This window comes from Trichomonas vaginalis, chromosome VI (assembly GCF_026262505.1).
Source record: "Trichomonas vaginalis G3 chromosome VI, whole genome shotgun sequence".
Taxonomy (NCBI): domain Eukaryota; phylum Parabasalia; order Trichomonadida; family Trichomonadidae; genus Trichomonas; species Trichomonas vaginalis.
Window position 1 is genome coordinate 4,336,401 of NC_067208.1, and position 15,240 is coordinate 4,351,640.

A 15,240-nucleotide genomic window follows, 5' to 3' on the forward strand; every position below is an offset into this window, starting at 1 on the left:
AGAGAGAATTTCTGCAAACTCAAAGTTTTATTTAATTTCGATAACTAAATGCGATGAAAAAAACTTCCGGTGATTGGAACTATAGCATCTTATAATGGGGATGCCAACTTATTCTAATACCAATGTTTTTTATGCTCCTCACTACATAGTGGTTTGATTTTCGAACCCCTCAGAAAATCGATATATTAAAATTCGGAAATTTTATTGAAAATGAAATCCATCTCAACTTGAAATTTTATTACAATACCGGAAATGTAAAATGTTACCCTAGTGCAATTATGTACAAAATAATAATCAAGGAAGTATAATGACATATTCTGGCTCATTACTCATCTTTAACTGTTAGTGATTTCTGTTTTTATATTGAATCCAGATCATAATACTGTATCAGTGACTTCGCTAATTAATTGTAACATCAATGGAATAATCTATAATGATCAAACTAATATTGGAAGTATGGAGTAACTTACAATGAAATTCCTAATAGATGTTACAATATTTCAAGATTGGATCAACAAAAGAAACCTCATGTGCTTGTAGAAAAAAGTTTTCCTCCAAATTCATTATTGACAATTATATTTTCTTGATATTCATAATAAGGAAATCTATTATCACCAAAATTTTTTAATTGCTTGGATTCAAAAATCCACTGAATTCACAAATACGGTTTAGAATTGCTGAGTATGTATATCTATGTCGATGTTGTGCTGTTTGTGTGAGTTTTTGTATATTTTGGGTATATTGACGGAATCAATTCTCTTGATGTTTTCTCATGATATTGAGTCTTTCGAATCTCTGATACAATATGAATGTTTTCTCATGATATTGAGTCTTTGAATCTCTGATACCATCTGAACGTTTATCTGAAGAAAATCTGAGGTTCAACTTATTCTTTCTGCATCACCTATGAGATTTATTATTAAGCTTTATTTTTGATTTGAAGCATTATGCTGGGCATTAATGTTCATCGATTTACTATTGGGTTTGCATGTTGAGTGTTGAGTTTACTATTCGAGAGATAGTTTTTGCAAACTATTTTTTCATGAATTTTCTTGAATGTGTTGATGTTTTCTCTATCACTTAGAGATATTGGCAGAGTAGAAATTAATACATAGATAGTGTTGAAATGAAATTTTTGAATTAAAATGTTGATTGCATATGTATAGGAGAGTATAATTTGCGATCATTAACGATGTCAAAAATATCAAAAAAAATTTTTTATGTTAAGATTTCATGTTGGGAACTGAAATTACAACATTTTATCCGAACAACGAATCTGAACAATGATATGCAGACGATACTAAATACAGTAGCATATATTTCTAAGAACTGGTTTTGATCAAGGATTGCAATATTTTCAAATCTACCAACTTTACTGTAGCCATAAAAGCATTTAAACAGATTAATTTGTTGCAATATCAAATATATTATTACCAAAAACATTAGTTTTTTACCAAAATGTCAAATAAATTTAAAAACATCGCAACTTTTTATATTGGTCCAAACTTTCAGCCAATTCATGTTACATGAAATATTCATCATCATACCAAGCTGTTTTGCTAAATATGTGAACACATTCCTTCAAATACCGTCGAAAATAACTCCAAGAACTCTTCTCGCGATGGTAAAACACGATCATTCATACTACGAAAACTCTAAACTTGCAGCTTTAAGAGCACATCAAGGAGCGATTCCTGATGAAGTAAAATTTCAAGAATGTATAATTTTTTGTAATCATCGTATTGTTGGCAGATTTACACGCAAAAATGCAGCTCCTCTAAACTGTTTCGATCTTTTCATACTGTCATTATTCGAAAGCATTGAATTTAGTGAAGAATCAAGTGAAGATCGATCTTTTTTGAATCCTAACTACGTAACGAGTGTTAATCCGTCGAATATACAATACAAAGGAGGCTATTTACTAGTTTCTGGAACTGTTCAACGTTGCTCCATCGCTGTTTCTAGATTAGGAAATAATTCTGCCTACACTAATGTTATTTATTTTCGCAAGACACTGTAATCGCAACAGCAAAGAGACTTGATAAGGGAATATCATGGGAATCATTGCAGAATATCGGTTATGGGGATTTTTAAAACCTCCAACGAATATTTGTACATTCCAAAATCCTGTAACCATATTTTACTCAAATAATTATCAAATAGAATCTACAGGAGAATCGTTTGAATTCGCTCCTGCGGATGTCAGAAAAAGCAAGAAAAGTTATAATCTTATTAGCGGAATTAATCAACAAAAGCTCTGAAGCCATGCCAAGAGGTTATCAGACAATGCTTTGGAATGACGGAAGATTCACTTTTCTTTACGAAAATGCGGTTTGAAAATATTTATGAGTTTTTGCTGACGTTGAGACCCTTTGAGAACGAAAACAAAATCCTGTTGACAGGCAAAAATATTTCCTACGAGAATATTGCAATAGAAATTTTGGTCCCGCAATGGAATACTCAGTTTACGAAATCTCTTACTGTTTTGTATCAACAATCGATCAGAAGAGTGCTGTACGTGCTCAGCAGACAATTTTCTGAGAATACCATTAAACAATTATCACCAAAAATCGATACAAGAAAGAGAAAAATTAAATCTCAAATCTTCTTTTGAACTTATTTCTCGACATATTCAAGCCACAGAAGAATGAGCAGCCAACCAAAGTCATCAAGACCAATATTAGCTTTAGGAGTAATGAAAAACTCCACAGAAAAACTTGTAATTCTAATTGCAAGTTATTTATCTCTGTTTTTTGTTAGTAATATAAATATTTGAATGTTTGATAAGAATGTTTAACTCATTGCTATTTGATTTTTCTGTTATATTAAGTATTTTGAAAAAATTTGAATCTTTGATCTTCAGAAAATTAGTTTCCTTTGATTATCAGTCTATAAAAACAATATTATTATATATGTTTTGCTTTTGCCATTCATAAAAAGCAAAACATGAGCGGATTGAGATTTTTGTTTGATTTTCTTTTTGTGAAAAACAATCAACAAAGTTTACATCGTACTCGGATTTCAAGGTTTCGTAGCTCTAAAAACGTGTGTGTCATAATACATACTATTTTGAACTCCGTTCTTCATCTTAATTAGCTCAAAGAAAAAAAAAATCAAAACATTTTTGAGAAGGATTTGCAACTGAAATCATAATTTTTACTTGTTGGCTTGTACACATTTTCATTTTATCCGATTTCTCTTGATGCATCGGGTCTTTTTACATAAGATTTACAAAAAAGTGTCAAAACTCGAGAGAAATGCAGCAAGCAAATTTAGCTGCAGCTGCTGGGCAGCTTCAAAATATGTGCGTGTCTCTAGAGTCTCTGGCACAACAAACAGTTGCTCATAGAAGAAAATTCCAATTTGCTGTTAGCCAATTGAGGCAATTTTGTGATCATTTTGCCTCAGTAGCAGATGCAACACCTCTCAACCGAGTTCAGTTTTACACATATAAATTCCTATTTCCGATGTTTATAAAGAATTCACAGACCTTTTCAAACAAAATATGTTACAACATGGGCTCAAACAGCTCTTGAAAATCCAACATCCGAACATCCCAACAGATTTATGTACACTCACTTCTGATTTGCAAGAAAAAACTTCTTGTCTCGATCAAGTTGGCTCACAATACTTTAATTCCACTGCCCTCAATGGCTTCAACTCCACTTGCTTGATATTCGCGCTATTTCTGCTTCCTTCCAGCAATTTATGCAAGTTCCAAACCAAGATCCTGCTGTAAAGGAGTACGTCGTTGAGCGTCTTCACAGTATTGATCAATTCCTTGCTACATATAAGGACCACGATTCATAACAATCAGGGTTAGCTGTATTCTCCCCAATTCCTGTTACATATCAGTCATGGCGTCTCAAGCATACAGATTTTACAAGCCGACAACGAGATTGGCAGTCGGTGTTTCCGCTGTTGTTTACAGTGGCACCTATCTTCCAACAGGAGAAGCCGTCGCCATCAAAAAATTAAAATTCAAGAAGCTAACAGGTCCAAAACTACAAGCTTTCCAGCGTGAACTTGCTATTTCTTGCAACAGCCATCCATCCTACAGTTCTTAAATTCATCGGTGCTACAGATTTCGCTCCATTCTCAATTGTCACAGAATGGATGCCAGGAGGCTCTCTTTCCACGATATCCATCAAAACCATAGACTCGACGTTACAGATCAGACAATTGCTCTGTTCGATATTGCTCGCGGAATGAGATTCCTCCATTCCCGCTCAATTATCCACAGAGACCTCAAAACTCTGAATGTCCTGATCGATAAGAACATCGCGCGAAGATCTGTGACTTTGGTTTTCCAAACAAACGAAGAAAATCAAGTCATGACAATGAACATCGGAACACTCACTGGATGGCCCCAGAACTCCTTAACGTGTCCCAGGCAGACCAAAACGCTGGCCAATACAACTCCAAAGTCGATGTTTACGCATATGCGATTGTCATGTGGGAAGTTTTAACTCACGACCTTCCTTACAGAGGTCTAGAAGCTACGCAGATCATTGCTCAAGTGTTAATGAACGACGCCCAGGCCAGCAGTTCCAAGAGGATCTCCGAAAGCATTTGTAGATCTTATGAAAAGCTGCTGGGCACGTGATCCAATCAATCGTCCATCATTTGCAGAGATTGTTCGCACATTTAAGAACCGGCGAAATCTATCTTGAAGGTACTGATCACAAGAGAATTAATGGAATACATCGATTCCTGTGGCGAAGAAGCCGATTTAGCCACACAACAGCTTCAAACACATTCAACAGCCTCGATAGTTCTTCAATCCACTTCAGCGAGTTCATTTCCATGATGGAAAACGAAGGAGTTCCTGAAGAACAAATCGACGCATGTTGGTCAATGATTCACAAGCACAAAGACAGCGATGTAGACTTATTCATTCGTGGTTTGATCGCTTTCTTGAACACAAGGATGTCATTGAAGGCTGGTGAAGAATTACGCGAGTTGCCATCAATACCAACAGCTTGTGCAACTAAAATAGCGAACCAGTTGCCAACAGGTGATGAAAAACTCGATGAAGCTTTGTCTGTTTGCGCTTGCAAGAAACGGATGTGCAACAACAGTTCTCGCAACAGCAATTAACGCAGAACACATCAAATTGGGCATTGGAATGCATTGCACAGAAAGGATGCAAAGATGAAGAGATTCCTACTGTTTGTTCAAATCGCTAAGAAACAGTTTTTGTCGCAAGATCCGATGATGTCTGTTTCTGTTTTGAGATGTTTAGTTGGTTTGCAACAATACAAAGAGATCTCTGTCGATATCAATCAGAACATTCCTTGGTACATCGAACAACAACTTGAAACAAGCAACTTATGTAACTGCAATCGCTGTTGCTAACCAGGGAATTGAGTTGCCTGTTGATTTGATCGACGGAATTGCTTCAAGAGCTTTCACTGATCCATTCGGAACTTCTGTTTTAATTGCAGCATGCAACCATCCAACAACAGCTGCACATCTTTTGCAGATGATTGAACACGGTTTGAGATGTCCAATCACTGTTTCTGCAAGAATGATTTTGGTCGCTTCGAAACATAAGGAATTGAAGCCACTCTTGCAGGCTGCTGTAAGAGCTGTTCCGATTAGTCATGATCAAGGCCTTAAGAATTTGTTGGTTAGGATTACATCATAAGTTTTTTAATATCTTTTGTTGTGATTTTTTTTTATTTTTATTTTTTTATTTTTTTAATGTCTCTGATTAAAAAAAACATTGATATTTATTAATTTACCAACCATATTTGATAGATTCCTGAGCATATTTGACAGTGTTTGAACCTCTAACAAAAGAGAGAATATGGATGATGAATTGAGAAAAAAAATGAAATCGAGTTTAATCTTTTGTGGAATTAACTAACCTGGTTCCTGTTAATTTTTGTATTACGTAATTAAAGCTCAAATTTGTATTTGCTGAAAATCAATATAAAAGATTTCACAAATATACTGAATGATTAGAGATAATTAAATTATTAATTGATACGAAAGATAATGTATATGCAAAAAAAGTTTCATTTTTTTCTTGGGAAAAAATGAGTTATCAACAACTGGCCAAAGACAAAACAAACAGATTTTTGCGACACTTAGACTTTATGAAAGATTTCGAAGATATTGACACGCTTCATAGCATTTACGTTCACTTTCCAGATCCGAATTATTGAAGATTTTTATTGTTCGAGTTCAACCTGAATCAGGACTTTGGGAACTTGGACAGTTTGACTTTGAATTTAGAATTCCAGATGAATTTCCTTTCCAAAGGCCAAGGGTAAAATGTCTTACAAAAATCTTCCATCCAAATATTGATGAAGAAGGTTCTGTTTGCTTAAGCATTCTTAGAGAAGATATAACCCTACTGTTTCAATTCCTTTCCTCATTGCTGGAATTCAATATTTGTTCACAGAACCAGAACCAAATGATCCATTAAACAAAAGAAGCAGCACAACAAATGTATAAACGATTTTGCCCTTTTCAAGACAAATGTCGATAAATACGTTTGTTTATATTGTACCAACATGGATCCACCTCGAAAACTATGAACCAAACTATGAAAACAACTCGATATGAATTAATAATTCCCTACAAAATGGCATACAATTCAGTGAAAATTTTGAAAAATTAATTTTATTTAAGCCTTCAAACTTGACATACAATATATATGTTTGTAAAAGATAATTATATACAAATCTCTTCCGGTTTTTGTTTCTTTATCAATAATTTGAGAAAAAATCTCATAAAAATATCATAAAAAATTCATAATTATAAAAGGAAAAATACTTGATTTGTATGAATAAAACACAATATTATCAGTGAAAATTTATAAATATAAACAAAAATAAATGAAAAATAAATTATTTGGATCCTGAAAGATATTTAAGGATCTTGGCTCTTGTTTCTTCGGTCGATCGATTGGTTGTGGCTTCGCAGCTTCGATATATTTATCAGATAAACATATTCTGCAATTCTAGCAGCATCTTCTTGTTCTTCAGGCGCTGTCCATCGTGCAGCATTGCAGCAATTGTTCTGGCGAAGTTTGTGACCTGTAAATCTGGAGTTAGACACAAAAGTGGATATCTGCAGAGCAAAAGTTCTTGTTCTCGTTCAATTGACATAGGTTCTAAGCTAGACTGGTCTACTTTCAAATGAACGCGTCTGAATTTCTCAATATTTCTTCGTCTGTCAACGACTTCACAGATTAAGCCTCCATCATACCATGTAAGGCCTAATTTCTTAACTGCTTCGTATAACGTTTTAGGTAATACACCTCTATTGATATCGTATATTAATATTGACCTCTGATGAAATATCTCCTGTGATTTCGAGTCCTCCTGAAGCTGAAACGATTGAAAACACATCTTGATCAAATGTAATTGTTAGTGAAGGTGTTAAACCTGAAAAAATGCTAACAGGGAGCTTTTCAACATCAGCGTCTGTATTTCCGTAAACTTTATTTTGAAACTGCTGGCGAAGCTGAATGCATTCACAAATTTCTCTTCTGTATGCCGATAAATGAGACATGTCCAGCTTTGAAACGTAGTCTTTGATGATTTCTTGATATTGATCGATCAAAACCGGTCCTTTTCCGGAAATTTCATCCATAGGCTCTGTTGTAACTTTGCTAAAAGATGATTTATATTGTGGAAGAAGCTGTGGCTCAGTCTGAGTTTCTAAGGAAACTCGTTGAGTCATTTATATATAGGTACAAAAGTGACACGGAAAGGAGAAATTATAATATGGATTGGGAAGGAAAGCCAGCCTGGTTTAACAGGCCACCTTATGTGAGTAACCTGCGCATCCAGCCTGGTCTTCGACACCAATCACGTCTGTTTACTCCTCCTGAACCATTTAAGCGTCCTCCAGACCGATTTCCAGATGCTCAACTCAGAATCGCAAAGAATAAATCAGATGTACATCCCCAATTACTAATATTCTTAAATGATGCAAAAAACCTCTTCTCAAGGCAACTTCCAAATATGGGTGCTGGTTACATTACAAGGCTTGTTTTTGATTTCAATGCAGAAACAGTCTTAGTCTTGCATAGAGGTATAGTAACTGGTGGAATCTGCTCTAGACTTTTCCCAATTGAACAATTTATAGAAGTTGTTTTTCTTGGCTGTCGATTCTCAGTTTCAAGCACGTGGTTATGGTGCGTCTAGTTATGAGCTACCTCAAAAAATCAATTCTCGTTTATCCATTTTACGATATTATTTGCATGTGCAGATAATGATGCCGTTATTTTCTTCAAGAAGCAAGGTTTCAATGACAAAGCAATTAACATGAATCCAAAACGCTGGATTGGCCGTATTAAAGATTACGAAGGCGTTACTCTTGTGCATTGTCCAATTCACCAAGACATTGACTACATGACATTCCCAGGAGTCATTAACAAACAGATCAGATTTGTGGAGAACATGATTGGACCTCACTTCATTGATCCTCCAGCTAGCCTCAAAAACGCTTATAGAGGTTTCCCAGAAGCACCTTCATTTGCATCAATATCTTTACCGGAAATGATGAAAATGACACAAGACCGATATGAACAGACTCCTATTGAATCAGATAAACTTGATAACTACGAAGAAAAAATGAAACAACAACGCGAAAAAATGCTTACGATACTTTCGAATTAGAAAATGATCCTAAGTTCGGATACGTTTTCATTCGTCCAGTTACAGAAGATATTGCTCCAACTTATTTCGATACAATTAAAAACCCAATGGACTTTTGGACAATGCGTAAAAGACTTATTAGATACCCAGATTTCTATAAACGACCTGAAATGTTTGCTGCGGATATTACTTTAATTACAGACAATTGTAAGGCTTTTAACCAGCCAGGTACCATTTATTCTTCGGCTGCAAACCATTTGATGTCGAGATTTAGACAACTTTACTTCGAGAGTTTCCCGAATAACCCTATTTAATCATAAATAATGTTTTTATTTTTTCTGTAACTTTAAGATTTTTTGGTAACTTAAATTGAACTTTCTTTGTTAGTTCCTCTTGAGAATTATTCCATATAAAATTAGATTATCGTATTTGAATGAAAATTGGGATGTGAAGAGTCTCATATGTGTCGAATTAAGACGAAAAATAGATGATATGTTTCCAAAATTTTTTCATTTTTATAAAAATGAAGAACAATACTTAGAAAAAAATGTTGAAAAAATGAATTTTCAATAATTTTTGGAAGTTAGTCTGCATTTCATCGCGATTTTAAAGCGGCAATTCATTTAATAATAAATATGTTATTAAATTTTTATACAAAATCCTAGATTATCGATTTGATTAGATTTTCCATTTCAAAAATATAATCAAAATTGAAGAATTTTTAGTTAGTAATGTTCACAGTTCAATAAAATTGATAATGTATATTACAGAATGTTATAAATCAATCACACAATGAGATTGACCTTCAAAATTTTTGACAAAATCTGAGAAAATGAAGCCAAAGGTCCAAGTCATTGCCCCGTGAGGCAGATTTTGCCAGAGCAACCAAAACTGATGCTTAAAGATCTTGAAGAACACTGCACCTGAATTACACCCATTATCTCAACAAATTGAATACGTTCGTGCTGTTAGAGCCGCCAAAATGAAGAAAATGTTTTCCAAGCCATTTATTGGATCATTGGAGGTCACTCTGATACCATTACAGCATTATCAAGAGATCATCGTGAAGGAGATATCCCGACATTAGTTTCTGGTAGCGTTGATGGAGATATTCGCATCTGGGACCTTTCTGCTCGTGAATGCTTACACACATTTCATGCTGGATCTTGCGTTAATGATGTTTGCAGTGATCACAAATCAGAATTAGTACTTGGTGTCAGCGCAAACGCACATATCTACGGTTTCAGAGTTGATTCTGATAGCGATGATAAAGTTCACTTTGATTATACATCACCACATGGACATTTAAGCTCAATCGACTTTTCTTATGCCAATGATCAATTTGTTAAGCAGGCGAAGCTCTTATGCTCTGGTCACCACATCGTAACCAACCGATCCTCAAATTCAGCTCTCAAATTCGTCAATTTACAGATAGCGTTTTCAATCAAAACGAACAGAACCTCATTTGCGCCTGTGCAGAAGACAGAAGCATCATCATCGCAGATACACGTACATCTACAATTGCTCGTACAATTACGATGAAGACTAAATCAAATGCAGTTGATTGGAACCCACAAAAGCCATTCTACTCGTTGTTGCAAACGATGATTCCGCATGCTATCTTTTCGATGTTCGTAAGACCGAATCCGCCATCAGAGTTTTCACAGATCATTTAGGACCAGTTACATGCATCAATTTCTCTCCAAATGGAAACGAATTCGTTTCCGGCAGCTACGACAGAACAGTCCGCGTCTGGGATTGGTCCCAAATCAAGTCCCTCGACTGCTACATACGAAACGTATGCAAAGAGTATTTTCATGCTGCATTTCACATGATTCTAAGTTCGTCATCACTGGTTCAGAAGACATGCCAATCGACTCTTCAAGACTAAGGCCAATGAAGTACTTACAGCCAGATCAAAGAAGGAAGAAAGGCAACAAAACATGAATGAAAGATTACTCAAGAAATGGAGACATTCTACTGAAGTTAAAATGATCGCTGAGAAACAGAACCTTCCAAAGACACTTCACAAGACAGAGATACGAAAGAGCAAAACAAATGGACGCTGTTTCAAGAAAGGCTTTAGCAAGAATGGCCCATTCTAAGGATCCAGAATCAATGAAACAAAAAGCCATTGAGAATTGGAAGAATCGTGGACGACGATGGAAGAGAAGAACAAAAGCAAGAAGAACAGAAAGATAAGCCTTTTTCTTTTTACTTTGATTTTATGTTATTTACCATTTTTTTGTAGAGATAAAATTTTTTATTTTATTTATTATTTTACCAACAGCTTTTAAGAGTTATCATTTGAAATAACCTTGATTCCGGTCAACTTCAAAAATCTTCAAAATTTTGAAGTTTCGGAGTTTCTTAATTTTTATATTTTATTTCATCTCGAGAAATGTTAGGTGTTATTTTATATTCGAAATTGAAAAAATTTCATTAATTTTTTTTTATAACTTCTAAATGAATTCTACTTCAGATCTTGATTTTAGTTCATATGAGCTACAGTTGATTGACTTTGTGAAAAGGCAACGACATGAAGGTAAAGAATTGATAATCGAGAAAGAAATGACTCAAATTTCGAAGTTCATTGCAATGAATCATAAAGTTTCATATAAATTACAGAAGTCCCAATTATACAAACAGTTTCCTTTTATATCAGATATTTCAATTTGCCTTAATAAATTAAAAATTCGAAAAGCAGAGGATCCATTTTTATTAATTTCAAATGATATTGTTGGAGATCCTCGGTTTAAAAAGTGTATTAATGATGATGACTTCGAATATGGAGGTGTTTCTGTCTTTATTCAAGATAATGAATAGTTTATTGTTTACCTTCGCGAAAATCAATAAAGACATGCTGAAACGGGTTTACACAAAAGTTTTAGATGATATCAAGAAGAACGAACAGCTAATATTGAGACAATTCTTCAAATATGTAACGATATTCGATTTGAACTTCGTATAAAATCAATAGAATTCAACAGGAGAAACCAGAAATTCCTTGACGATCACGTTCAAGATTTTAAATCAAACATAAATTCATAAATGAAATACAAGAATATACTCAACAGTTTAATGGGCATTTCGTACATTTTCAGAACTTAGATTTCCAAGACATTAAGTCACATTTGAGGTGATGCTTCAAAATCCAGAATTCATCAATTTACTTTTATCAAATGCTCGTGAATCTGGTTTATCGATATATCCACCATCTGACTTATTTATTATTACTACATACTATCAAAATGTCAATAAGTCATCAGATAATCTGGATCCGAAACCAGATAATCTAAGTCAGATGAACAGTCCATTGAAAATACCAAAGAAGTCACGAATTCCTATCCTCCTCCTATAGTTATATTCTCCTCGTGATACTAAACGAAAGATTCCAGTTCGACCACCATCTGAAGAGACCGCTGCCACAAGTTCTGTACTTTCGAGGAAGAAACAAATACTAGCAGCCAAGTGTATGCAGAAATGGATGCAAACCCTCCAATGATGGCTGAATCTCCTGCACTTAATAGGCCAAACACCATTGGTTCTGAACTTGCGAGGTTTAGTAGGAGCAGCGACAAAAGCAGAATGCAGGAAATCCAAATAATTGTCCATTTGGCGATCCTTTCGCTGACGATGATGATTTAGTTGTTCCAACATGCGCAAAAGAAGTTTTAGCGCAAAGAAAAATGAAGAAATCAAAAGGAATATACGATAATCCATTTCCTCCTTTCTTATTAGATGGAAATGACGATGATGACGATTTAGTTATACCAACAGTTGACAAGAGTTCCTGAAACAGAAAGGATTGACTATTGAAGAAGTCAGAAAGAGTCAAATGGTCGCTCCTTTAACAAAACAAGACCAGGAATACGAATTTCCTACTTTAACCGATTCTTCATCAGCCACAGCTTCTCCAATCAAGCTCAATTCGTCTAAGGAAGATCAGGATAGTGGAGAACTCCTTCTTCCGATCCCCGTAAACTCATCTTTAAGTGATGATTCTGTTCCGTCATGGAAAGTACCCAATTAACTCAGCCGCCAAAAATACGCCAACAAGAAAAAAGCAGAGTGTGTTTGCTTCACTCAATGACTCACATTTCAACGACCAAGCATTTCAACCTTTCCAAAAAGCCTCTTCTGCTATTTCAAACATCAATATTCCAGCTTCCCCGCAACGGAAAGCCGTTACGAATATTCGGTACGCGATTCGGATGACGAAGACGAAAAAGAAAAAGTTCCGAAATTGAACCTAAAATATTCGGTACGCGATTCGGATGACGAAGACGAAAAAGAAAAAGTTCCGAAAATTGAATCGCATCCTCCTATGAATCCATTGGAGTTAATAGGTGGCGAAGATACACAAGACGTGGACCACAAGATGATGCTCGATGTTAACTATATGATGCCAGAGGAAACATCGAAATGATCACAAATGGCTGGGAACAAAGATCGCAGAAGAGAAAGAAGAAGGAAAAGATAAGACTCCAGCAGCTCGACGCTAAGTATGAAGTTGAAATGCGCAATTATAATGCACAGATAACCATAAAAAAACCAGATGGTTCCGTAATTTATCGACCACCCATTCCAAAGACAGCTGCAGGGCGAAAGAAAAGACATCCAGGCTAAATACATAGAGAAAAGGAGACAATGAAGAGATTTAATGATAGGAAAATCGGTCTAATGATCGAAGCAATGCAAAGAGAACTTGAAAGAAAAAAAGCAAAATTAATTGAAATAGAAAAAGAGTATGAGAAGTATGGATACATCATTCCTCCACCGAGGGAAAAACATGTAACAAGACCTAGAAGAAATACAAGTAGAATTGCTCCAAGAACATGATTTTTTATGTTCCAATTATCTATATTAGTAATTTTTTTTATGTTTTATTTTGTTTGTTTGTAAATATAAGGTATTTAATATACATATTATTCTTTACGAGTGATATGTAGTTTTTTTTTCTTCCGTAATTCTATTCAATTTTCAAAATGAATTGAGAACTTTACAAATTGTAAAGAGAGTAGTCAAGTAAAAATTCTCCATAAGACAGTACAATACTTTTTTGTCCCCTGTTCAAAATAGCATCTATACTGTGAAATAAATAATATTACAAGCTAATTTTCTGATTTTTCATGGAAAATTTCGTAAATGAAAAATTCATAAGGTGAACTAAAGTTTCAGAAAAGGATTGACTCGGGGTTATGATTTTTGTGTGAAATATAATAATTAAATATATAAAAAAGAAATTAAAAAAAGAATAAACAAATGAAAGAAATTTGTGGATAAATCTTTTTATTGTATGGATGTCATATCATGACGAATTTATTTCTTGTCAAATTGAGAGTTACGTCCTTAACAAGATCAGCGATATCAGCTGGTAATTCTGCGATTTGTGTTTGATATATTTTTCAATCTCCTTGATTCTGATCATGTCGCTTGCATCGCAGATGTTGATACGATACCCTTTCTACCATATCTGCCAGAACGACCAATACGATGGAGAAAATTCTCAGCTGTATTTGGCAATTCGAAGTTAATGACCAATGTAATCTGCTGGACATCAATACCACGAGCCAAAGAGTCAGTTGAGACTAAAGCGCGTGTATTGCCTGTTCTAAATGGATGCATAATTCTATCACGTTCTGCTTGTTCCATACCACCATGGATAGCAGAAATATTGAATTCGTTGGTTTCAAAGCTCTTCTGAAGGTATTCTACAGTCTCCTTAGAGTTTGCAAAAATGACAGCCTTTTGGATAGAAAGGGAGCCGTAATATCGAGGAGTGTTGGAAACTTGTTAACACTGGTTTCAACATTTACGTAGAACTGCTTAATACCTTCAAGTGTAAGCATTTCGGCCTTGACGAGAATTTTAACTGGATCATTCATGAATTGGTCTATGATGCTGAGGATTTCTTTTGGAAATGTGGCGGAGAATAAAAGGAATTGAATGTCCTTATTAAGATATTCGAAAATTTCTTTGATTTGGGAGATGAAGCCCTCGCCAGCATTTATCAGCTTCATCAATGCAAGCAATCTGAATATTCTCGCAGCGAAGATAACCTTTGGAAATAAGATCAAGTGCACGTCCTGGTGTGGAAACTGCAATATGTGGGCATTCCTGGGCTTTAGCCTGATCATCAGCAACTGAGTTACCACCCTTGAAAAGCTCAACCTTGAGGTCAGCCATCTTAGAGCCTATTTCAACAAAGAAATAGTAAATCTGTGTGGCAAGTTCTCTTGTTGGTGCAAGAACAAGGGCTTGTGTTGTAGGTTGCGTAGTATCTATTCTATTTAAAATGCCAATTGCAAAGGCACCTGTCTTACCTGTACCAGATTGAGCCTGGGCAATGACGCAGCGATTCATCAAGATAGGTTTGATGGAAAGTGATTGGATATCAGATGGACCTCTGAAGCCATAGTTGTAAATACCTCTTAATAATAATGGCTTCAACTCCATTTGATCAAAATCATCGATGCGCTCATTCCAGTTTGCTTCGAAGGTTTCGGATTCGCCTTGAGGGGCATTCCTTCCCTGATATGAAGAACGATATTGTCTACCTCTACCTCTACCTCCACGGCCGCGGTTCATCGAAAAAAGTGTCAGATTTCAATACTTTATT

General features: G+C 35.1%; 2 protein-coding genes across 2 annotated transcripts; one reads left to right on the forward strand and one right to left on the reverse strand.

Annotated features, from left to right (window-relative positions):
• Positions 1 to 5,181: 5,181 nt before the first annotated feature.
• Positions 5,182 to 5,666, forward strand: TVAGG3_0803770 (protein kinase protein; the record flags this gene model as incomplete). The annotated part of the gene is made up of 1 exon (XM_051247444.1): positions 5,318 to 5,650. The coding sequence occupies one exon, from the start codon at positions 5,318 to 5,320 to the stop codon at positions 5,648 to 5,650; it is 333 nt and encodes a 110-aa protein (XP_051082919.1).
• Positions 5,667 to 11,918: 6,252 nt separating this feature from the next.
• Positions 11,919 to 12,278, reverse strand: TVAGG3_0803780 (uncharacterized protein; the record flags this gene model as incomplete). The annotated part of the gene is made up of 1 exon (XM_051247445.1): positions 11,919 to 12,278. One exon carries the CDS (start codon positions 12,276 to 12,278, stop codon positions 11,919 to 11,921), a length of 360 nt encoding a protein of 119 aa, XP_051082920.1.
• Positions 12,279 to 15,240: the final 2,962 nt, after the last annotated feature.